This window comes from Scyliorhinus canicula, chromosome 11 (genome assembly GCF_902713615.1).
Source record: "Scyliorhinus canicula chromosome 11, sScyCan1.1, whole genome shotgun sequence".
Classification (NCBI taxonomy): domain Eukaryota; kingdom Metazoa; phylum Chordata; class Chondrichthyes; order Carcharhiniformes; family Scyliorhinidae; genus Scyliorhinus; species Scyliorhinus canicula.
The window spans coordinates 141,305,502-141,330,016 of NC_052156.1; the positions used below are offsets into that span (position 1 = coordinate 141,305,502).

Here is a 24,515-nt window from a genome sequence, read left to right on the forward strand (position 1 = left end):
TTTGAGGCAAGGTGGGAGATGTTTGTGACTGTGTTTGAGGAGTTGTTCGTCGTGGGGGGCGGGGAGTGGGGGAGGGTTAGGGCGAAAAAGGGTAAAAATTTGTACAAACTGTATAGTTGTGTGTTGGGAGGTTTGTTTCCCTAATTGTTTATTTGTTGTAACTTTTCATATACATTTGGAATAAAATATATATATTTTTTTAAATCCTTTAACTATGTGCATATCCCTGCTACTGCCATGCATGGTGTTGCTGTCACCATGTAGGCTGTTTTCGGAGTCTTCTCTTGAGTCTATTACTATTTGACTCTACACATCATACCATGGGTGAAGCTATTCTCCAGTCCAACATTAACCTTTGCCCTGCCGAGCACCTTTACCTTTCAATGGTACGCAGGCATACAAATCATACAATACAAACCACGGGCTGGATTCTCCGATCCCTGAACCAAAATCGCATTCGGCGACGGGGCGGAAAATCTGTTTTGGCGCCGAAAATGGGAGCATCCCCGGTTTTTAAATTCTCCGCTCCCCAAAAATCGGCGTACTCGTGGGTACGCCGCACCGAGTATCCACTGCCTCAGGCCATTGCCTGAGGCCCACCCCGCGATGCTCCGTTGCCGTCAGGCCGAAATCCCGACTGTGTGGCTTACGTGTGCTCACATCGTCCAGGATCCTCGCATGGCGGCTGTGGACTCAGTCCAGTGCGCCACAGTCGGGGGAGGGACAATCGGGGGAAAGGGGGGCTTCATTCGGTGCTGGGGGCAATGTGGGCTGGTGGTCCGGAGCGCGCGAACGGTCGATGCGGGCACTACTTTGTGCATGCGCGGTCTCTGATCCGGAAGAGCAGGGGGCCGTATTGGCAGCTAGAGCTGCGAGCTCTATGACAGCTCCCTGTTAGCCCCCAGCAAAATGGGGTAACCGGTGGCCTTTTTGACGGCAGTTTTCCTGGTGTAAAAGACCACCGTTTTCACGACGGCGTGGGGACTTAGTCCCCAAAAACGGAGAATGCAGCCCCACATCTCTCATCCGTGGCAGTAAAAATTCTATTCTATGTTTTCCTAAATTAAATATCATGTGTATGGATCTGTGCTGCTTATGTATAGATGGCAGCAGCTTATGCGACAAGAGAGAAGGGTGGAGAAGGACAGCATGCTACAAAGTGCATTCCAAACCAACTTTCCAGCACTATGTCTAAGCTGTTCCCAAAAAACAGGTGAAGGGATTGGAAATCTTAAGCCTTATGTATGGTTGAGGGCATTTAAAAATTTATTGGATAAGCATATGGATGATAAGGGCATAGTGTAGGTTAGATGGCCGTTAGATTTTTTCCATGTCGGTGCAACATCGAGGGCCAAAGGGCCTGTACTGCGCTGTATCGTTCTATGTTCTATGTTTAAAATCGCTGATAGTTTATGATGCAAAAATAGACCTCACTATTAATTTTCTACCACAGACTAATGTGTCTAAAATGCAATTATGTACTATTTTTCACAATTGTACTGTTGTACTATTTTTCTCCTGAAGGATAAACACATTTTGGAGTACTCCATTTCTTCAATTCCATTTTGTTTAATGACCAGTACATGCCTGTCCACAATCAGAAAGTTCCATTTATTCAGCTTGAAAATGTCAGAAGTTCATAACATCGCTTTGGAAAAATGACATAAAGAGCAAATTTATCTCCATGATTTTTAAAAAAATTCTCAGTACAAAAGGAAAAAATAAACTTTGCTTCAGAGGAAGAAACAGCATGACCTGACTTACAGAGTGCTGTCATAGAAATTCATGTTTGTGACATTCAGAATTAATGTTTATATCCTGACATCCAGGAAGACAAGGGTTCCCAAAGAGTTGTTATGGAAAAAATGACAAATGGTCTCTTGGCCTGTACTGAATTAGTTGGAAATATAGGATCCACTTGAAAATTAAAAGATGTCAGATATTTATATTTAATTGTCTGTCTTCTGAAATATATTTGAGTATGTTCAGTATAACATTGTTTGCATGATGAAGTGATTTCTGGCAAAAAAAAATCTCAAATTCAAAATTGTTAGTTAAGTACCATTCTGTGGTTTTAGTTTACAGAAAGCAAATGTTCTGTACAACAACAAACCATTAGGAAGCAGTGGAAGCTTTTCTAACCCCCCCCCCCCCTTTTTGTTTTAAAGCATTGAAGCCCTTAATGAACATATATACTCGGGTTTATTTTTAAGTTGTGAATTGAAAAACAACTTGCATTCCTTTAATTCAAATTACACGCACAGTCAGAGAGCGCTGTGCATCGTGTTCATTAGCTTAGTTGACACCGAGTTAGAGGGAACAGGGAGGAAGGTTAGGAGTAGGCAAAGTGGTTAAAGGAATAGCTGCTGAGGTTAGAGCAGGGTGGTGTTAAAAACTGCTGGATATTTTCAGGAACATGTGACTGGGACTGATTTCAAAGGTAGATAGGAGAAAAGCTTTGCATTTGTAAGCGAGGACTAAAAACTCCCTCAATTCTCTGGAACATAGGGCCAAATGAGATTTGAGAATAGTGATGCAGGCCATGGTCTGAGTGTGAGGACACAGGCCATAATATTCTAGCATGTTGATAGTCTGTAGCTTATGGATGGTAAATGTTGTGAGGTTGGCAAGAAAGAATGCTGGAGAGATTCCACAATGAGATTATAAGAGCACAGATCAGAATTGCTCTGTTTTTGCCACTGCAAATGCAGTGCCCATAAAGGTCATCTAGGGTTCTCATATGTTGGGCGCTGATCTTTTCAGCCAAAAGTGTATTTTTCTATCACGCTCTGGAAAGTGTCTTGTTGATTTGTTCTTGGGATGTGGCACTGACAATTGCCCGCAGTGTACTGCTTTTTAAACTACAACAGTTTATGCAGTGTTGGGACACTCACAGCGTTGTTAGGAAGGCAGTTCCAGGACTTTGGCTGAGCGACAGTGGAGGAATGGTGATATAGTTCCATCAGGATGGAGAGGAACTTTCAGGTGGTTTGATACGTCTGCTGCCCTTACGTTTCTCAGTGATAGGTCACAGTTTTGGAAGGTTATGTATTTAGGACTACCACAGTGATATCCTTGGGTTGAGACGATTAATATCCACAATCACAATATGCTTTCTTTGTGATAGGTATGGCTCCATCCAGTGGAAACCTTTTTCCATGATTCCCATTCTCACTTTCACCAGGGATCCTTGATGCCACATAGTTAAATACTGCCTTGATGTCAAGGGCACTCATCTTCACCTCACCTATAGAATTCAGCTCTTTTGTTCATCTTTGGACCAGGGTTATAATGGGGTCTGAAGCTGAATAGCTCTTGCAAAACTCAAACTGAGCATTGGTGAGCAATAACTGACAAGATTGGATATTTTTGTTATTCTTTCATGGGATGTGAGCGATGCTGGCAACGCCCATCCCTAACTGCCTTTGAACCAAGTGGAATACTAGGCCATTTTAGTGGGCAGTTAAGAGTCAACCACATGGCTATAGGTCTGTAGTCACACACATGCTGGGCTGGGTAAGGATGGTAGATTTCCTTCCCGAAAGAACATCAGTGAACCAGGTTGATTTTCTGACAATCGACAATGTAGTAACTGAACGAAAGCACTTCAAAATTTAACACTATGGGGACCATAATTGTATAATGGCAATTACTCCATGCCAGCTGCAAGTGATGCAGGCATGCAAACTTCAGGCTGCCTGCCCTTTGCCGTGATTGAAGTATGCAGCCAGTGCTAAACACATTGTTGAATGGTACATGTTCAGCAGAGGGCCGAAATTCATAGAAGGCTGGCACCAATTAAAATAGAATGATTTGATTTTACCTAGAAATATTAATTCAAGAAACAAGTCTTTACAAATAGGGTAAACTGGAAATGTGTTGGAAAACATCCAGGCTGACTCTTCACCTTTTTATTTCCCATCAAAGAGTCAAGAGTTTTGGATGTTTTCGGGTGAAGACCTAAGTCTGGGATAATGCCAGTTCAATCCTTTATGAGCATAAAACTAAATATTTAGACTCGGGCTCGAGTTATTTTCAGTACTTTGTGTAATCAATTAAACTTAAGTATTTTTTTGAGTGAAGAGAATGGAACAGATATATTTCCATAAAAGGATTCAGCAAAATTACTGAAACAAATGCCAATTATACAGGGCTATCTTTCAATTGTCACAGTTTTCATAAGAGTTCAGAGAGTTCTCTGATGGGGTGGGGTGAGCGAGACTGGGGAAGACAGGATTACAAATGTATTTTAAAAATGTGTGCAGGGAGGATGGAAGCGAGAATGTGTAATCAGAAAGCACTTTTTGAATTAATTTAAAAACAAACAACTGAGAGGGGTTACAAATAAAAGTGTTTTGAATCTAATGCTGCAATGTCTTTACAAAGAGGGTGAAGAAAAGGGTCATTTTGGTGTTTATTTCACATCTGCAGTAAATGGACGATAGCTGTGGCAAGTAAATTATCTCATTGCACTTGAGATTCTGTCACATTCCAGGATGTATTACCAATGACTTTATATTCAGTTAGTCATCAGCGAAAACAGCAACAAGGGCTGGAAATTTGGTGAAATCGTAAAATGAAATTCTCGGCAGTGAGATCACATTTTCTGATTTTCCAGGCCCCTCACCAGTAGTGTAATGAGAAAAATGCCACGGAAGACTGGGAACCTTATTTTGATACATTATAATATCATGAGCAAGCTCTCTCACCTGATTTTCCCCCCACCCCACAATGATCACCCCTTCAATGAATATTCATCGGTCACTGGTGTGACGTCACGCCGCGCGATGGACAACAGCTGTATGAAAACAAGAACCCGCTGACCTCACCTCTGAAATGGTATAGTAGGCGAGCGCTCCATTCAGGGGGCAGTGGAGGGACGTTGGGGACCCAGATACATTCAACTCTGTGCCTGGGGGTTTCTGTCTTGGCATCTCGTGGGGTGGGGCTGCTTGCGGACCTTCATGTCTGTGAGCCTCTAGGTTTAAAGAGGTCTGGCGGATGTATGCAGAAAACACTGCCAGTGTCCTGCTTGCTGGGTTTGTGGCTATATAACCACTGAGGAATTGCCTTTCGAGAGTGGGAAGTGGGTGGGATCAGGTGAATCCATGGGGTCAGCACTGGGGTTGACTATGGAGGTTCTTGAGTGGGGTCCCATGAGAGACCAAGCTGAATGGGCAGGGTGGGGGGCTCTGGCAAGGGGTGTTTTCCAGTCTTATGAGGCCTGAAGACCCTCACTCAGGCAGCACTGTGAAGTTAGAGGGCAAGAGTTTATGAAAGTTCAAGGCCACTGGTAATGGAGGCCAGGCTGTCGGGAATTAGTGTCGGGAGAGTAGCTGGCTGTTCAAGTTAGAAGACTCATTTAATTTTCAGCCCATGAGAGCTAGGAAATGGGAGTGCCCTCCAAGGATGAAGTTGATATACTAATTGCAATCTTCACATGCATCAGGTCTGCCTCACCTGCCGCAAGGGGAAGCTTGATCAGCTCCCTGACCCTTCTCAGATGAGTCACTTGTGCCAATTTAGTCAGCACTGCAATGCACAAGTGGGCTACTGTTTGGCACCCAGTTTTTAACGCTTTGGAAGCCTAGCCTCAAGCATTGAACTCCAATGCTCACTGAAATACACAGAACGGAGGTGCCACAGATGTGGTCCCCAATGCAAGGCATTATGATGAAGTCACTCATCAGTCATCCCGAGTCTTGTTCCCCGGTGAGGCTAGAACGCAGGTTCATTCAACTGTCCATGGGTATTCTAGCCTAGAACATTCTACCTCCAGTGCTGGAGGTCCAATGCCGGAGAAGACTGCGTCTGTTCTGGGGACGGTTGACCATCTATGCCAGGTGATGCAAGAGTTAGCACCACATGGAATGGGAGGTTACCCATTGCCTTTGGCCCTGAATCTTACTGCCACTCTGAACTTCAATGCCTGAGGCTCATTTCTGGGCTGCACAGGAGACCTGTGCACCTCTGACTGAGATGCGGCCCACAAATCATTAGGGAGGTCACAGATGTGCTATTTTGGAGGGCCCATCAACTTGGACTGGGATAAGGCGAGCAGTACACCAGGACCATGGGCTTCACCCGCAGGCATGCGCCAGGTGCAGGGCATCATCGATTACACCCACATGACTCTGCACTCCCCATGGCAGCATGGGGCACCATTTTCGAACCTCAAGGAATTCCACTCTTTTTATGTCCAGATCACTGTGACCGTGCCGTACGCATCATGCAGGTGTGTGCCCATCTGCCAGAAGTGACCATGATAGTTACATCTTGGGGCACTCGCAGATTGCAGTCGTTTTTGAGAGAGAGCGTCTGGAGGGATGGCTCCTCCACAGCAAAGGATACCGACTCAGGAGGTGGCTGATGCCAGTGCGGAGGATAGAAACACCCACTGAGACTTGCTATAGCGAGGCTCACACATCAACGTGCACACTGGTCAAGTAGGTGACTGGACTGCTCAAAATGTGGTTCCGGTGCCTGGACTGGTCGGTGGGAACCTCCAATACAGCCCCCAGGAGGGTGCCCCACTTAACAGTGGTTTGTTGCATTTTGCACAACCTGGCACTGTAGCGGGACGAAGAACCACAATTCCTCAGATGAGGATGTGAAGCAAAGCTTAAGAGCCAGAATGAATGGGATATGTTAGTGGAAAATCAGAAGTGTAGAAGCTTGTTATTGAAGGAGAACGAACTTGCTGAAATAAGGGAGTTGAATAGCCTTGAGAAACAAGGAAGATGGCCAGGTGACAGGGTATGAAATGTGGGAGCCGCTTGCAACTATAGCTAGCACCTGCTAATTAAGCTAAGACTGCTACATACTCATGTGCCAATAGATAACGTTAAAGTCTGTATAATTATGTACTGGAACTATTGCAATAACAAATTAATAACAAATTAATGCTTTGTAACGGGGGCGAGCTCAAGTGAATGTAAGAGACAGCCCCTAACAATATATATTAAAAAAGGATGTTTCGAGGAAAACTTTGGCACTCTCCGCGGTGGTTCTCCGGAATACCTAGAGAGCGGCCCCGATCGCAATAAAGAATATTCTGAAGTACGAACGTGTTCGAGATGGTTTCTTCCGGACTGAGAGACAAGTGAATTAGAGACGCATTCACATTTTGGTGGCAGCGGTGGGATTTCAAAGAGTCTCCGCTGAGACTGGCGGCATAAGCGACTGATCGCGTTCGGGAGCGAAGGAGGAATTGGGCCCCCACTGAGAGTAAAATTTTTGCCTCTTTGGTATTCCCCTCCGCTGTACCGCCCGCGATTCGGTCCCGCTGCCAGCGCTCAGGGACGCCCCTACGAAATCCAGGTCAGTCCGTGAACCCGTTTAAGGGAGGGAGTGTGCCCCCTACAGTTATAGCCACAGGGACTGGTGCATTAAGGGAGGGAGTGTGGCCCCTACAGTTATAGCCACAGGCACAGTCAGGGACTAGTGCATTGAGGGAGGGTGTGTAGCCCCTACAGTTATAGCTACAGAAGAGGTTTCAGCATCATCATGATCCTTGCCTTTGTCTAAAAGTGCTCCCGCGATAAGAGGCTTTAGAAGGTTGCGCGATCAACCCCAAGGTAACAACATAACAAGGACGTTATAACCTTGTAGTTAGATAGGCTTGCAGGCACGGATGAGCCTGCCTGAATTGGCCAACGGACCATGATAACTCTGTTTAAATTCATGATTGAATAAAGTGGTCTAGGACCATTTCGCCAAATGAACGATAATCGCAAGGATCATTAACTGCCAATAGTGTTAGAGATGGGTAATACATTAGATACAACCTCCGATAGTGGAAGCGCGCTTCAAACCTTGTGTGAACAATATCCGGAATATTCCAAGAAACTGAGACAATTGTCAGGAGAATTGGATAAAAATTTAGGAGAAGAAAAATGGCCACTGGGGGGAAAACTAATGCATTAAAATTGGGTATAAAACTGACAGAGAAAGGAATAGTTAAACCAGCCAAGGTCTTAAAAAAAAAGAATGCGCATATGGGAAAAGAACCAAGTCATTAGGCTATCCGCCTTGAATGTGTATATTAATCCATGTGAGTTTAAGTTTAAGTGGGATAAGGTGCTGTCAGGGACTGCGGAGTTCCCAGATCTTATCTCCCAAAATTATGACATAATAAACTGCTTTGTTACTGATACTCAGGCCTTCGTGTGAATATTTTCACCTCTAATATTTAGTGTAAATCTGAGAGGATGTTGCTGAGCTGGACGCCGCTCGAGCCGGTGGACAAGGCGAGTAGTCAAACCTTTGACCGCCAAATATTAGAGTCACTCGGCAAGGAGGATGGACAGTGAGGTAACATCCAACGAATCTGGTATCAAGGCCAAATGAGTAAAAGAGTCAGTTAAAAAATGTTTTGGGGTTTTTGAAGAGCAAAATACTCTGGTACAAAATAAAACAATGATCAAAGGTGGGTGTGATGATCAAAGATGGGTGTGATTTCTGTGGAACAGAGAAAAATGGTGAGATACACAGAAGTAAAGATAAGACAAATAAAGTTAGAAGCACAAATGACATAAATTAAACCTTCACACCATTTGGAAGACAGGCTAGTTTAAAGGAATTGAGCTCTGACTCCTTTAAGCATAGCAATAAAGCGGGTAAAGATAGCGGCAGTACAGATTGTGCAAACTAGCAAAAGACATTACAAAACTGCCAACAATTACGGCTAATGACTGTCCCGGAATGTCTCAAGGAGAAAAAAAATCAAATTAAGTGAAGTCCAAAAGATCAGAAAGGGGCAAAAACACTCAATTAGTTTTGTTCAGGAATATCTGAGGATGACTAATCCCCCCTTCCCAAAATGAAAAAATGGGGAGGAAAATCAATACAAGATTACGGTTAGAAATTTAACAATGGATACATGTCGAGAATAACTTCAGATCGTTTCAAGCCGTCCAGATAAATTCGGCAGTAATTCAACTCATTTGAAATAAAGGAAAAATAAACATCCAGTAATGTCACTTTCCAAAAACCGGTTAAATAACGAACATTGAAAATTGAAAGGATGGATAATGTCTGAGGTCACGTAGCAGATGGAGATGGCATCATGCCAAGTTCTCCACCACTTTCAATTCTGTACAAAAATTTAACCATTTCAGCAAGCAGGTCATCTGCACAAAGAAATATACCTCTCTAAGAATAGCTAATGCCTCTAAAATTAATCAGTGGAAATTGACTTAAATGGAATGACACAGATAAAGTTTTCGAAGGAGAATGAAAAATTTTGTTCAGTATTTTAATTGAGCTCCATTTTAGAGAAAGAGTGAGAGGGTTAGAGAGAGAGAGAGGCAGAGACAGAGAGAGGGACTGATAGAGGCAGCAAAAGTTGAGAGAGCGAAAGAGAGGGAGTCAGGGAGAGACAGAGACGGGGAGAGGTAGTTAGATAAAGAGAAAGAGCGACAAGAGTACCAGAGACAGACAGAGTTACGTAGAGAGATAGACAGAGAGAGGGAGTTTTAGGCATCTATAGAGAGGGAGTTTTAGGCATGTAAACTTTGTTCTGAACTATTCACTGTCTCTGTATTCATGTTTCATTTTCAGACTTTGACTTTTAAAAGTTTTGTTACGAGCTGTGATTATTTGAAAGCTTCAAATTGTCTACGGGAATTTGGCAGCAATCCAACTTTTACTCCCAGTCCATTTGAGTGAAAAATATTTTTAAAAACGTTTAGAAATGCGAATCGCATCATTCCAATTTATCCACCCACTATATACCCCTTTTTGTCTCTGCAAGAAAATTAACCCTTTCAACAAGCTTTTGTGTATAATCCAAAAGATGTCTTGACACTCCCATGCTGGGTTTGCCTGTGAGCTCTGGCCCTGTTAATTCTGATAACGTAATGAAAAGTCCACACAGCTGAAGATGCATTTTAATTGGAACTTACAAATCTTAAGTTTTGAATTTTCAGATTAGGGTGTAACTCCCGAGAGCAATTGCCAATGGCTCTATGGCTAGCGCAAACAGCAACGGCGACAGTGGGCACCCCTGCCTTATACCCCTGTGCAAGTCAAAGCTTTGTGAGCTCATATCATTCGTCCTCAACCTCACCCTTGGTGCCACATACAGCAACCGCGTCCATGCCACATATCTCAGCCCAAACCTTCGAACAAGTACCGCCACTCCACCCGATCAAATGCCTTCTCTACATCCATGGATACTACCACGTCTGGTACCAGAGCCCCCAATGGATTCATCACCACATTCAACAGCCTCCTTATATTACTCGCGAGCTGCCTGCCCTTCACGAAGCCAGTTTGATCTTCTGCAACCACCCCCGGGATATAGTCCTCCATCCTCCCCGCCAACAATTTTTCCAATACTTTCACATCCGTGTTCAATAGTGATATGGGTCATACGACCCACATTCCACTGGATCCTTCCCTTTTTTTGGGATTACTGACTGCGTCGTTGTCTCTGGCAATGCCCCCTTCTCAGGTGCTTAACGTCCCCAACAATGTGTGGTGCAAGGTCCTTTGTAAAGTCCTTATAAAATTCCACCGGGTACCCATCCGGCTCAGGAGTCTTCCCAGACTTCATACCCCTGAAACTCACTCAACCCCAGGGGCTCCTCCAACGCCTGCCTCTTTGCTTCCTCCGTCTGGGGAAGTTCCAACTCTCCAGATATCTCCCCACGGATCCGCCTCGTAAAGTCCCTGGTAGTACTCCCTAAATGCCTCATTTATCTTCCCTGGCTCCGACACCACATCCCCAGTCCCACTCCGTATCTTCAATATTTCCCTGGAAGCAGCCTGCTTCCACAGCTGGTGCGCAAGCATGCGACTCGCCTTCTCCCCGTACTCATATTGCACCCCTCTTGCCTTATGCAGTTGCCTTACAGCCCTCCCCATTGACAGCCTGTCAAACTGTCCTGCATTTTTTTTCTCCTCGCCAATTCCTCCACGGTGGGCACCCTTGAATATTCCCTGTCCACCTCCACTACCTCGCTCACTAGACGTTCCGCCCTCCTTTCCTTATCCGCACGAGCCGTAAACAAAATAATTTCTCACAGGACCACTGCCTTCAGAGCTTCCCAAAAAATGCCCGCCGACACCTCCCTGTTCTGATTCAACTTCACATCTGATTCAAATCCCCAATCGCTAACCACACTTTATCACAAAAACCTTCATCCGCTAACAACCCGGAATCAAACCTCCACCCTGGCCTCTGCTCTTGTCCCATTCTAAACCAATCTCCAGCCAGTGGAGTGCATCGAGATAACTATCCCCGTATACTCTTCCCCCTCCACCCTAACCAAAATCTCCTGACTCACTACAAAGTAGTCAATCCTCAAATACACCTTATGGACATGTGAAAAGGAATACTCCCTTCCCCCTGGGATCTGAAAACGTCATGGGTCCACCATACCCATCCTCTCCATAAACCCCCCCCCAGCTCCCTCGCCATTCGTACACTACCCCTCAACCTATCCACCCTCAGCTCCAGGACACAGTTAAAATCAACTGGTGCGTGGCCAAATCTGGGGATTGCTGCCAGCAACCCTCTCAAAAAAGCACATATCATCCCAATTTGAGGCGTTCACATTTACCAACATTACCGGTGCTCCTTCCAATACCCCACTCACAATCACATATCTCCCACCCAGATCCGTCACCTTCTTTGCACTCACAAATCCCATTTTTTTGCTCATTAAAATCACCACTTCCCTAGATTTTAAAACAAAACCAGAGTGAAAAACCTGCCCGACCCACCCCTGTCTTAACCTAACCTGGTCCTTCACACGGAGATGCATCTCCTGCAGAAAGACTATCCCGCTTTCAGGCTCCTGAGGTGCACGAACGCCCATGACCTTTTAACCAGCCCATTCAGTTCCATGTTACCAGCCTTACCAGAGGCTTATGCCACCAATCCTCTCTACCGTCTGTCATCTTCCCTACTTAACTCCCGCCCCCTTAATTCCACTCTATACCTAGCCCATCCCAGATGGCCCCTTTCTCCGCCCCTGACCATGTCATCTCTCACCCCCTGTCGCAGCAACCTCCCCCCACTTCTTCCCTTCTCCCTCCCCTCCCACCCCCCACCCCCACACTTCTGTTCACCAGCGTAACCTGCTGGCGTGGCCTCCCCTGGCCAAAGGCTCCTGGTGGCTTGTGGTAGTCACCACTGTTTGTATATATGACGTATATGAGAAGTAATACGGTAAGGCTTCTGTGCTACAGAAACGGGGGTAGATCTCTGCCTGCTGGCTCCACCCAGTAGCCAACCGCTTAGCCATCCTCGGCTATGTGGTGCAAAATGGAGTTCTAGGGCCCGACTCCGACCGCATGCGCCCCCTCATGGAACACCCCCTCCCCCACTGCCCAAGGCCCTCAAACGATACCTGGGGTTCTTCTCATACTATGCCCAGTGGGTCCCTAACTATGCGGACAAGGCCCGCCCACTCATTCACTCCACAGCTTTCCCCTTGATGGCCGAGGCTCACCAGGCCTTCAACTGGATCAAGGCCGACATCGCCAAGGCTGCGATGCACGCAGTCGACGAGACCCTCCCCTTTCAAGTCAAAAGCAATGCATCAGACGTCGCTCTGGCCGCCACCCTCAACCAGGCAGGCAGACCCGTGGCATTCTTTTCCCGCACTCTCCACGCCTCCGAAATTCGACACTCCTCTGTCGAAAAGGAGGCCCAAGCCATCGTTGAAGCTGTGCGGCATTGGAGGCATTACCTGCCCGGCAGGAGATTCACTTTCCTCACTGACCAACGGTTGGTTGCCTTCATGTTCAATAACACACAGTGGGGCAAGATCAAAAATGATAAAATTTTGAGGTGGAGGATCGAGCTCTCCACCTACAATTACGAGATTTTGTACCCCGGTAAACTCAATGAGCCCCCAATGCCCTATCCCGAGGTACATGTGCCAGTGCACAAGTGGACCGACACCGGGCCCTACACGATGGTCTCGTCACCCAGGGGTCACCCGGTTCTTTCACTTCATAAAGGCCCGCAACCTATCCTACTCCATTACAAAAGTCAGGGCGGTCACCAAAGACTGCCAGGTCTGCGTGGAGTGCAAACCGTCCATCTACCAGCCAGACCAAGCGCACCTGGTGAAGGCCTCCCGTCCCTGTGAATGCCTCAGCATGGATTTCAAAGGGCCTCTCCCCCTCCTCCGAGCGAAACACGTACTTCCTTAACGTGATCGACGAACACTCCAGATTCCCTTTCGCCATTCCATGCCCCGATATGACGTCTGCCACAGTCATCAAAGCCCTCAATATCATCTTCACTCTGTTTGGTTTCCCCACTTACATCCACAGCGACCGTGGATCCTCCTTTATGAGTGATGAGCTGCGTCAATTCCTGCTCAGCAAGGGCATTGCCTCGAGCAGTACGACCAGCTACAACCCCCGGGGAAACGGGCAGGTGAAGAGGGAGAACGGGACGGTCTGGAAGGCCGTCCTGCTGGCCCTACGGTCTAAACATCTCCCGGTCTCCCGCTGGCAGGAGGTCCTCCCCGACCCCCTCCACTCTATCCGATTACTACTTTGCACTGCGACTAATGCAACCCCCCATGAACGTCTAATTGTCTTCCCTAGGAAGTCCACATCCGATGTTTCGCTCTCAACATGGCTGGCAGCTCCAGGACCCGTTCTCCTCCGCAAGCACGTGCGGCTCCACAAGGCGGAAACTGTTAGTCGAGAGGGTACAGCTACTCCATGCAAACCCGCAGTACGCGGCGTACCCCGACGGCCGTCAAGACACAGGCTCCCTCAGGGACCTGGCACCAGCTGGGTCCCCACCCCCCTCCCAACTGCCCCGGAGCCACCCATTCTCCCCCCAGCGCACCTCACCACAGTCCTCCCTCCAGGACGATCCGTCCTCCCATTGGTTCCACCCGGGGATGAAGATGAGGCCTACACGCTCCCGGAGTGACCGGCGACCAAGCCGGCGCCTACATCGCCACCGGGACTGCAGCGCTTACAACGGAGGATCAAGGCGACCGACCGGTGAACTTTTCCCCAACTTTAAAAATGCTCACATACATGGAATAAAGCTGTTGTGAATCAGATGCCTTTCATCAGAACTACAACATTTTCATTTTGGAGCGATTTGTAACCGCTGTTTTGAAAATGAACCCTATTTTTTCAACAAACCTCTTTCAGATTACAGCGAAATTTAGGCAATATTAATTGTTTTGTTTGTAGAAAACAAAAGAGTAACATTTTCATCCAGACCAAAAATCTGTATCAGATGGATTTTAGATGTTCTATTCATTGTTTGAGGTGCTTAAGAGTTTCTATTTTGAGATATCTCAGTAAACCATTGGGTAAATGGGAGTTTTCTTTTTTAAATGAACGTCATAACTTTTGCATAAACCACAAGAAACAAAATTGCTTGCTTCATTAAATATCTGAATACGTGGAAATTGTTAGTTCCCCATATATTTTCTCGGTTTGAAACATTTTGAAAAAAATTCTGAAAGTGGCTTAGCAAATTTGTGACTGGGTGGGACTTAACCCATTAAGTAGTTTATTTTGTGCAGGGGTTGTTAAAATGTAGACTTGCACCATGTTTCTCCAAGATTACAGAGTTTTTAGTTCTACTCGGAAACTCCCCTAAGCAGATAAAGAAAGAAATTAAGCAGTTCTGTCAAATCAATCACATTCGTGTATTTCTTAGCAGTCAGTTAAACTGTGACAAAAGTAAGGGCCTAAGAAGCAAGTTACTTGTCTGCCTTTTCAGTCGTAGGAATATTGCATTGCTCCTGGGAAGGAGGAATCAAAGAGCACAGATCTTTCAGCATATAGAATAACATTTCCCAATGCCATCAATTACATTGAATGGTACCAATAGTAAATGACAGTACGGCTTTATTAATCCAATAGAACCTCTTTAAATTGTTGTTTCGAAATCTGTCCTGTTATGATCTCAGTAGGCACCAGTCACTTAAAAATAGAAATCCAAAATCCTAGTTATTTACTAAAAGAATTAAGCCACAAGATTCCATGGTCTAAAAGCAGAATTTTTACTATACAAGTGTCAACAAAGCAAATACTAAATTTGTCTTCGATAACATTTATTCTAAAACACAGAATCAACATAAGTTAAACATGAATTAACAGGCAACCTTTGATTCATGTCATGGGAATGTTACTTTAAGAAATGTTTGTCTGCTCAAGTGGCTGCAGTGATGTCAGAGTGTGGGTGGAGCTGAGCTCTGGCTCTGCTTTTTAGTTTCGCTTTGAGGAAAAGTTTGGGTGTGTGTGTTTTTTGGTTTTGTTTTAGAGTTGGCTCTGAAGCCAGCCAAAGAAGGTGTAATTTCGATCTCTTTGCCATTTAAAGACTATCTCTAGATCATTTGGCGTATTCAGAGTGATAACTGCTCTCAGTAGAGAATTTAAACCTGATGTGCTTCTGTCAAAATGATTTTTGTTTTATGGATGTTAAAATGAAAGCTTAATGATTACCGAGAGTGTTGTATTCTTTGGGGGGTGTATTTGAATTGATGATTGCTAAGCTGTTCACTGCATGTTTTTAAAAGGTTAACCGAGTTCATAGAATAAACATTGTTTTGCTTTAAAAATTACTTTAAAAGTTCTGCTGCACCACACCTGTAGAGTGGGGTGTGTGCTCCTCATACCACAATATCGTAAAAGTCGTGGGTCAGGTGAACTCCATGATACACTTTGGGGTTCTCTAAACCCTGGCCCATAACATTCATGTATAAGTTACACATTAAATGGTAAATACAGGTAAGATAGATCTTCAGAATTGTCTCAGCAGTCCACTCAACATGTATGTCATCAATCAATCACAATTTTTCAAAGCTCTTCCTCATGAAGAATTTCATCTCTTTTTGTGGGATGTAACCTGATCCCCAGCTGAAAACAGTCACAACCAACCCTAGTGAACAATCTCATCTGCTCTGGCAGGCCTAGTCAACCTTCAGCTCACTCCAACCTCACTCTCATCATGCACTCATCATGTTTATACCACTCAGGGATCTCACACAGTGGACGCGATTCAGCGGACATAAATAAAAATCCGCTTTTGGCTGTGTTGGGTGGGGAAGTTCTTGCTGGTTACAGCACCAAGATTCATCCTGCTGTTCACCAGAACTTTGCAGTTTTTTGGGGTCTTGGGGAGCTTTTCCCTGTTGAGGCCACACTTGATCAGTTTTCCTGCCAGGTCAGCACGGCCAGAGTGCCCAGTGGCACTACCAGGATGCCAGGCTGATCGGGCCAAGGTGCCTGGGTGTCAGGGAGAGTGCCAGGGTATTACTCTGTGCTGTCACTGACTACCCAGGATACTCTAATGGCCTGCAAGACTCCCCCCCCCCCTCCCGAGCTGTCATCACATCTGGTCCACGTTTGTGGAAAACTGCTAAATAGCACACCGTTGAGGTCTCGCAGGCAAGGCCATTGTTCCCAGGGTGAAAGTGGCGCATGGGTATTAGGCTTATCTAAATATGCAGATCTGGATCACAGCCAGCGAGGGCGTGATCCAGACTGCACCAGGCAGAGTGAGCCAGGTGACTCAGCCTGGTGCACGGTACGGAGCCCCATTGCATTGGAGCCAAATTTGCAGGCAGCACAAAAATAGGTGGAAAGGCAAGTTGCGAGAGGGATACAAACATTTTGCAAAGATATATTTTTGCAGCACGGTAGCACAGTGATTAGCACAGTTGCTTCACAGCTCCAGGGTCTCAGGTTCGATTCCCAGCTTGGGTCACTGTCTGTGTGGAGACTGCACATTCTCCTAGTGTGTGCGTGGGTTTCCTATGGGTGCTCCGGTTTCCTCCCACAGTCCAAAGATGTGCAGGCTAGGTGGATTGCCCTTAGTGCCCAAAAATGTTAGGTGGGGTTAAGGGGATAAAGGGGATAGGGTGGAGACTTGAGGCTTAAGTAGGGTGCTCTTTCCAAGGGCCGGTGCAGACTCGATGGACTGAATGGCCTCCTTCTGCACTGTAAATTCTATCAGTCTATGATATTGATAGGTCAAGTGAGTAAAAAGTTGGCAAATGGAGAAAATGTGTGCTTATGATGTACAAGCAATTTTTGGACATCAAACAGCATCGTTTACACCCAAACAATGCATGCCACCAATTAGATGCTGTGGCATATTTGTCTGCAACAGGAATGTGCAGTATGCAAGTTTAAAGCAGAAAAATAACAGTGACATACTGCTAGCTCTCAAATGTTACACCATACTTTATTGTAACCGAGGCAATTTTCAAGTTACGAAGGCAGGCCTAGGAACTGTCAATATTGAAGACTGGCAGATATGATTTCACAACTGAACTGCCCATCCAGAGTATTAATATCTCCAGCAGCAAATAGCAGCTTGAGCACTAAGTTTCTGTTAGTCAGTGCTAGGGTACTGACACAGCACAGTGTTATTTTGTAATAGCCTTAAAGCATTCTTGCACTTCACTGTTAGTGAAAGATTTTGCAGACATAATGAAGACTGCTTTTGCATTCCTTCTCCTAAATGTTGGATTAATACTATGCATGGAAGTTCCTGTGGGATACAAAAATACCAGCAGATTCAAGAATTCCACAGAAAGATATGCAAATGGAGCCTGCTCCCTCAAGCTGAAGCGTACAGAGTGCGATGATGAAGGTGAAGTCTGTGATTACCAGGTAAACCTTCCACCTCTCACCATTCAGCTACCCAAGCAGACAAAACTCCTCACAAAGACTGTCAAACAGGTAAAAAGTCTAACAGCAACAGTAAATAAGATGAAGCGTAAGTGGCTGGAAGGAAAACAGGACGAGTCTATCCATTATGATCAAGATACTGGAAGTACAGAGTATGTCAGAGACGGTGTCAACAGGATAACGCATTTGGAGGAAAAAATTACCACGCTAACAAGTTTATTCCGGCAAGCCAGAAATCAAATCAATGTGCTTCAGGGTCGTTTGGAAGAGATGAGTATTCTGAATATGGACACTGTTTTGCACTACATTAACAGTGAGCTTTCAAATATTAAAAGCACTGTGAATACATTGAACAACAAGTGTTATACAACTTGTGCAGCTGTAGGTCAATCAGGTAAGTTAATCAATGTGTGAAAAACAGAATTTATAAATATTACTTTTTATGCAATTAAAACAGATGTAATTTTTTCAACTTTAACGATTCCATTTATACAAAGTCAAAATTTCCTTGGTTATTCAAACTTTTGAATTACCATTTCCTTCTAAATAAACATAAACTTGAATTATATTTTAATACACAAGTTAAACAATACCAATACTTAGATTCAAGGTACTTCTCTATCCTATAAACTGAAAAGCTTTGTTACCTGATAAACTTTCAGTATTAAGACTTCACAACTAGAGGCATATTTCAGGTTAAAACCCCTCTAGGTTTTAAAGCAATATTAAAAATATATATAAAATGTAGTGATATGCATTTAAAAAAATATTTACCATTGCATTTTGTTATTTTTTAAACAGTTGTTATAAAGTTGTCCATAGATTTGAAAATCTAATGTGATGTATTTTCTAATCTTTACTCCCTTTCATTTTTTAAGTAAAGCTTGTTTGGCTCATTGTTCTTTCTAAAAAAGCCACACTCCTAATAAAAAGTAGGAATTTTCTTGTTGACCTTAGACAGTGAACTGGTGAAAAATTAAATATTTCAATAACGCATGAATTGGCCTCAGTTTAAAAACTGCATCAACTCGATTAATTTTAATATCAATTGTCTTGCAAACTCTGGCTTTTTTATGGCTTTCATCACAAAAAGTATAAGTTTTTAAAAAATTTTAGAGTACTCAATTCTTTTTTGCCAATTTAGCGTGGCCTGTTCAGCTATCCTGCACAAATTTGGGTTGTGGGGATGAGACCCATGCAGATACAGGAGAATATGCAAACTCCACATAGACCAGGATTGCACCGGGTCCATGGTGCCGTGAGGCAGTGCTAACCACTGCAACACCATGTTGCCCTACAACAAGTACAAGTTAAAGTAAATATTTTTTAATGTAAACATTTCGCATGTCAAATTAGCACGCTATATATTTTTAACAGTGTAATGAAAAATATAATTTCTGAAGAGACGCTGAGACAGGTTTGCTTACCAAATACTTCTATGTAATGGTCTTGCTCCAATCCCTAATTTTCATACACCTTGAGCGGGATTCTCCGAGCCTCCACGCCAAAATCACGATCGGCGTAGGGGCAGAGAATGGGCGTTGACGGCAAAATTCAGCGCGACGCTGTACCCGAGATTCATGCGCAGGTGCATGAGGCGCGGGTAAGGGGCCATTGATAGAGGCCCCCCCCCCCCGCCCCGCCGCGATTCTCCGATGAAAACTGGCCGAGTTCCCGACGCCGTGGTTCGAACCATGTTTTGCCTGTCGGGAACGGCCAGTGGCTGATGCAGTCAGTCCGCGGCCGCCCTGGGGGGGACAGGGGGGATCCTTCACCCGGGGGGCCTCAGAGATGGCCAAGCTGGCGATCGGGGGCCAGGATCCGCGGGCGCACGCAATCTCAGGGAGGGCCTATATTTTCGGGGCTGCTCCACGGTGTGAGTCCACGCATGAGCGGACTCCCAACCGAAGTGCAAGGCTCTTCAAGAGTGAAACGCCCGTGTTCTGATGCTGGAGTGGGGACATAGCCCCATTATTGGAGAATCCGGCCCATAATGTTGTGATCTGTGGCACATTGTCAATAAAGGGCAGGATTCTCTGGCTGTGCCTGCCTGGCGACCAGAGAATGCTGCCCAATCTGCCCGTGGCGAACTTGCAGGGGGTGGGGCAGAAGAATCCAGCCCAATCTTAGGGCCTGATTTCAATTTATGGCATGATTCATGTAGACAAGAAGGGTGGTGACATGGGAGATTGCACTCTCCAGACTTCTCTACATTGGTCCTATCTTAAAACTTCCAGGCAACATTGCATGTTAGGCAGGAGCAAAAAAAATTAATAAAAGCATTAAAAAATAAACAAATGACTAAGAAGGAATGGGCATGCACATTGCTTTTGCTGAAGTTATCGGTTAGCTAGTGGTTATTGTAATGTTCAAACTTTAGCTGTGAAGCATAATCATACACACTCTCTCTTTACAAATTAAATGCTTGCCCTTTAGATTAACTGTGAAATTAAACTATTAATATCAAAGAATATTTTGAGGCACAGAAACACCAAATTGCATCCATCGCATCCTGTTTCTATTTAATTGTGGAAACTGCCTTTTTTGCTTTTTCCCACATGCAGGAGTCCAATCATACTCATATTAAAGAGCCATCCTTAATATGGTTATCAATTATTTTGTTTTTTTGCAAACATACAAATATTCATATTGAAAGGACATAACTTGTTTATCTCCATCCACAGCAAAATAAAGTTTGTGAAACATGTTCTCATGAATACTATGCTCTTTTAAAACCACAGAAATAGGGAAGTAGTTAACCAACATTACACTTACTGTAAAAAATGAATAGCACGATATTATTGTTAGTAAAAATGGAACAAACATGCAATTTGACCAAATTGTGTTACTCATCCTTGCTTGCTTTCCAAATCATTTAATTTTGGAAAGCAGAATTCTTATAATTTAAAGCACAGCTAAAGCACCGATTACTGTCAATTAAACGTTTCCGTGAGAATTTAAGATCTGACTGAGAACTATTTGTTTAAATATTTGTAATCAAACATTTCTCTTTTCTCGCTGCATTGTATTCAATGTTGTGAAAGATTAGCAGTAATATATATCTATTAATAGTTAAACAATTCAAGCTGGTATGAATTAATTCATCTTTTGATATAATAGGCAAAGTTACTAACCTAGTTCTATACTTGTTTTCAGTGGTACTATGGGCTCCTCAAGATTGTTCAGATTATTACAAATTAGGACATCGGAAAAGTGGCATCTATGAAATTGCCAAAGGCTCTAATAAAAGCTTTTCAGTTTATTGTGATATGGAAACTCTGAAAGGCGGATGGACAGTTCTGCAGTCTCGCAAAGATGGCAGTGTCGATTTTAATCGCACATGGGCAGAGTACAAAAATGGTTTTGGGAACCTATCAACAGAATTTTGGCTGGGAAATGACAAAATCTATCTTTTGACAAAATACAAGGAAATGATCTTGAGAATTGAATTTGAAGACTGGAACAGTGTCAAAAAATATGCCTCATACAATCAATTCTCCATTGATGATGAAGATCACTATTATCGCCTGACTGTTGATGGTTATTCTGGCACAGCTGGTGATGCACTCCATAACGGCAAGAATTATAACCATGATCAAAAATACTTCACCACCAAAGACAAAGATAATGATAATTACCCTTTGGGTAACTGTGGGACCTATTATAGCTCTGGCTGGTGGTTTGATGCTTGTTTGTCTGCCAATCTCAATGGCAAATATTATAAAAAGCTCTACAAAGGCATACAAAATGGTATTTTTTGGGGCACTTGGTACACTGTAGCACGTGAAACTCTGAATGGCTACCGCCATTCTTTCAAGTCAGTAAGAATGCTCATCAGGCCTAAAGCATTTGAGCCATAGGTATGTGCCAACAATAAAAGTTTGAAAAAGATTATAAAAATGCTACTGAGAGGTTTCTCTATGCAAATGCTTAATCTATAACACCCAGCTCTACTTTCTATAATTTCCAATAAACCCACAACTACTTCTATGATGTCAATAATAGGTGAGTCAAAGCTTCCTCTAGACAAACACTGGGAAGACTCAAGCCGTCATTTCCTACCTCACCATAAACTTTGGTCCTTTGCCACCAACTCAAATCGTATTCCTAACTACTGACTCAGGGTGAACCAGACTGTGCAAAACCTTCATGTCCTGCTTGATTCAGCACTAAGTTTCAAACCACTCATATGAAGACAATTTACTTGAACCGTTAACTCTGTTTTTCACTCCACCGATTCCTCCTAACCTGATGTGTATCACCAATATTTTCTGTTTTTATTTCAGATTCCACAGCATTTAGTTTGTGCTTCAAAACCCATTTCATCTTCATCACTGATTCTGCTTATTTCCACCTCTGCCCTAATCTCCAGAATCTAATGTCACCACAATGTCCTGCGTACTTTTGTCATCTCCAGTTCAGTTCTTCAAAAGCTCCTGGCTGATTTCCCATCATCCAAGTTACATTAACTACAACTCGTCAAAATGCCAGTATTTGTATTCAGTTGCATACTAGATCCTAATCACCTATTACCTTGTCCTTGTTGATCTACATTAGTTCCTACTCCTCCAATGTATTAAATTTAAAATCCCGCTACTCATCTTGAGCTCACTCCAAGGCCTTGCTCTGCTGTACCTTTAACTTATAGCCTCTCCAACACCTTTCATTTTTCGGACTAGCGCATTCCTCTGTCACTTTTCCCTAATATTGATTGCAGTTTCTTCAGCAGTCTCGGAACTTACCCCCTGAACTACACGGTCTCTCCACGTCGCTCGCCTTTTAAACATTTTTCAATACCACATCTTTTCAACCAACCTTTCAGTCATCTGTCTATGGTTCAACATCTGTTCTTTATACCTATGAAAAACATCCTGAAACATTAAGTGAGATATCTATGCAAATTCTTGTAAGAAGAGAAGATAATATGTAAAATAAATATATGTATATGTGGGTTAAAGTATTTCTACTGGTTATTAATCAGTGTAGTTGAGGTGCAACAGGTACTGGTTGTATGCCAAACAATGAAATAGGGCCCCAAGGTCCAATTTTAGGTATGCCTTGGGCCTCACAGTTGGGGTGTAGGCTGCCTAAGTAGCTCTGCATTTAAGACCATAAATGAGTCCAAATTAATTTTTATATCTCGTCTTTTTGTTATAAAGTTAGAGTACCCAATTATTTGTTCCCAATTAAGGGACAATTTAGAGTGGACATTTCACCTACCCTGCACATCTTTTTGATTTGTGGGGGTGAGACCCATGCAGACACAGAGCGAATGTACAAACTCCACATGGACAGTGACCCGGGGCTGGGATCAATCCTTGTATTTTTAAGGAGCTGGATGGAAATAATTAGAGAACATCTATTTTTATTCCTTTTTGAAGCATTTCAGCTAAATAATTACATTGGCTTTTCAAATAAAATTAATTCCGTAGGAAATTTTGCAAAAATTAGTTTCAAGAGGTATACTGTAAACGCTGATTAATCATTTCAGAACTTCTGCATTCTTTGAAAGCAGATAGGAATTTAATTAACTGTGTTATATTAATAAATATTAACATTGATTATTTTAGCTTTAAGTATATTTTTCTACTAGCTACACCTATTATTTTAGCTTTAAGTATATTTTTCTACTAGCTACACCGATTATTTTAGCTTTAAGTATATTTTTCTACTACGACACCCAATATTGGATGTTATTGGAATGCTCATCCAATGTTAAACCTATTAATTTGCACAAATTACTCAGCAGTTAGGGCCAGAGATTTGTAACACTGTAAGTCTGCCTAATTATTAGAAGAGTGCCACTGAAAGAATCGAAATAACTGCACTGTACGACATTTGAAAGATATATTAAAAAAAGATTAACTTGGGTATTAACTATTCTCATTATGATGTATTTACCATAAGCACGGAGACCGGTTATAAACTCTGTTAAACTGATCAAAACAAATTCCTATAATAAAGTAAACAATATTCAATAATGGTTTGTGGTTTATTTCATTTACATACATGTTATTTCAGAGCAGTAAGTTCTCCTTGTATCCTAGCCAAATTCCTCTCTCAACTAATACCATCAACATAAATTAACTGGCCGTTTATTGTCTATGGGTTCATGATGTGTGCAAAATGGCTGCTGTATTTCTCTATGCAAGTCTTTATACTGCAAACTAATTAATGTATTTAAAGCACATCATGGTAGATGCAATAGTAAGTAGACTTGCAAGGACAGGAAGACATACAGACAAGGGATAAAGTTAAGGCCACTGGAGTAGAAAAGCAGCAAGTGCACACAAGGCAAGGCGATGATTACAAGGCAATTTCCAGAAACCTTTTCCTCATTTGCAATAAATTGGAACGCTGCTCCCACCTACATCTGTCTTCCTTCCCCCCCACTCACCATAGATAAACGTATGACCTTATTCATATCACTAACTGTCAGAAATAAATTGGCTATAAAGAGGGTATAAAACAAGGTATTTTCTCCTCCCTCCAACAGAAGTGAAAATCTGGAATTGGCAGGGAGCCTGGGTAAGTACACTGTAAGTTTACTGAATTCCCTGGTCCACTTGCCTTTGATTTTCTTTGGTGGAGTCTGATAAGAGTTTCATAACTTGACATTTAACTGCTGCAGCATTAGAGAAAGTTGCCTCATTTTGGTTTTCTTAAACATCATCGCCCTGCTACGACCAACGAGGTTGATCCTGTTCCCATGAACTGAAAATGCTTCTGGGTTATCTCCAACTGAGTTTGCCTGTTGAAACTGTTGAGATGATATACTGGCATCATCCTCTCTCTCCAGCTTTGATGGTTTTCCAGCTTCACGAATCATTTTCCCTTCCCATCCCAGTATCACTCCTCCACTTGTTCTCTCCTCCCAT

General features: G+C 43.5%; 2 protein-coding genes across 5 annotated transcripts in view; one reads left to right on the forward strand and one right to left on the reverse strand.

The window, feature by feature from the left end:
• Positions 1 to 24,515, reverse strand: part of ccdc146 (coiled-coil domain containing 146) — a 152,546-nt gene that overhangs the window by 111,214 nt on the left and 16,817 nt on the right. Inside the window, exon 1 of one of the 4 annotated variants that reach the window (XM_038811551.1) lies at positions 20,772 to 20,891. The exons of the other annotated variants lie outside the window; for them this stretch is intronic. The gene's annotated coding sequence lies outside the window, so the exon portion shown is untranslated. Of the gene's footprint in view, positions 1 to 20,771; positions 20,892 to 24,515 lie in introns of those variants that run through there. 4 annotated transcript variants of the gene reach the window in all.
• fgl2a (fibrinogen-like 2a) lies at positions 17,323 to 23,618 on the forward strand. Its single transcript, XM_038811553.1, has 2 exons — positions 17,323 to 18,031; positions 20,794 to 23,618. Exons 1-2 carry the CDS (start codon positions 17,437 to 17,439, stop codon positions 21,495 to 21,497), a joined length of 1,299 nt encoding a protein of 432 aa, XP_038667481.1. The 5' UTR covers positions 17,323 to 17,436; the 3' UTR covers positions 21,498 to 23,618.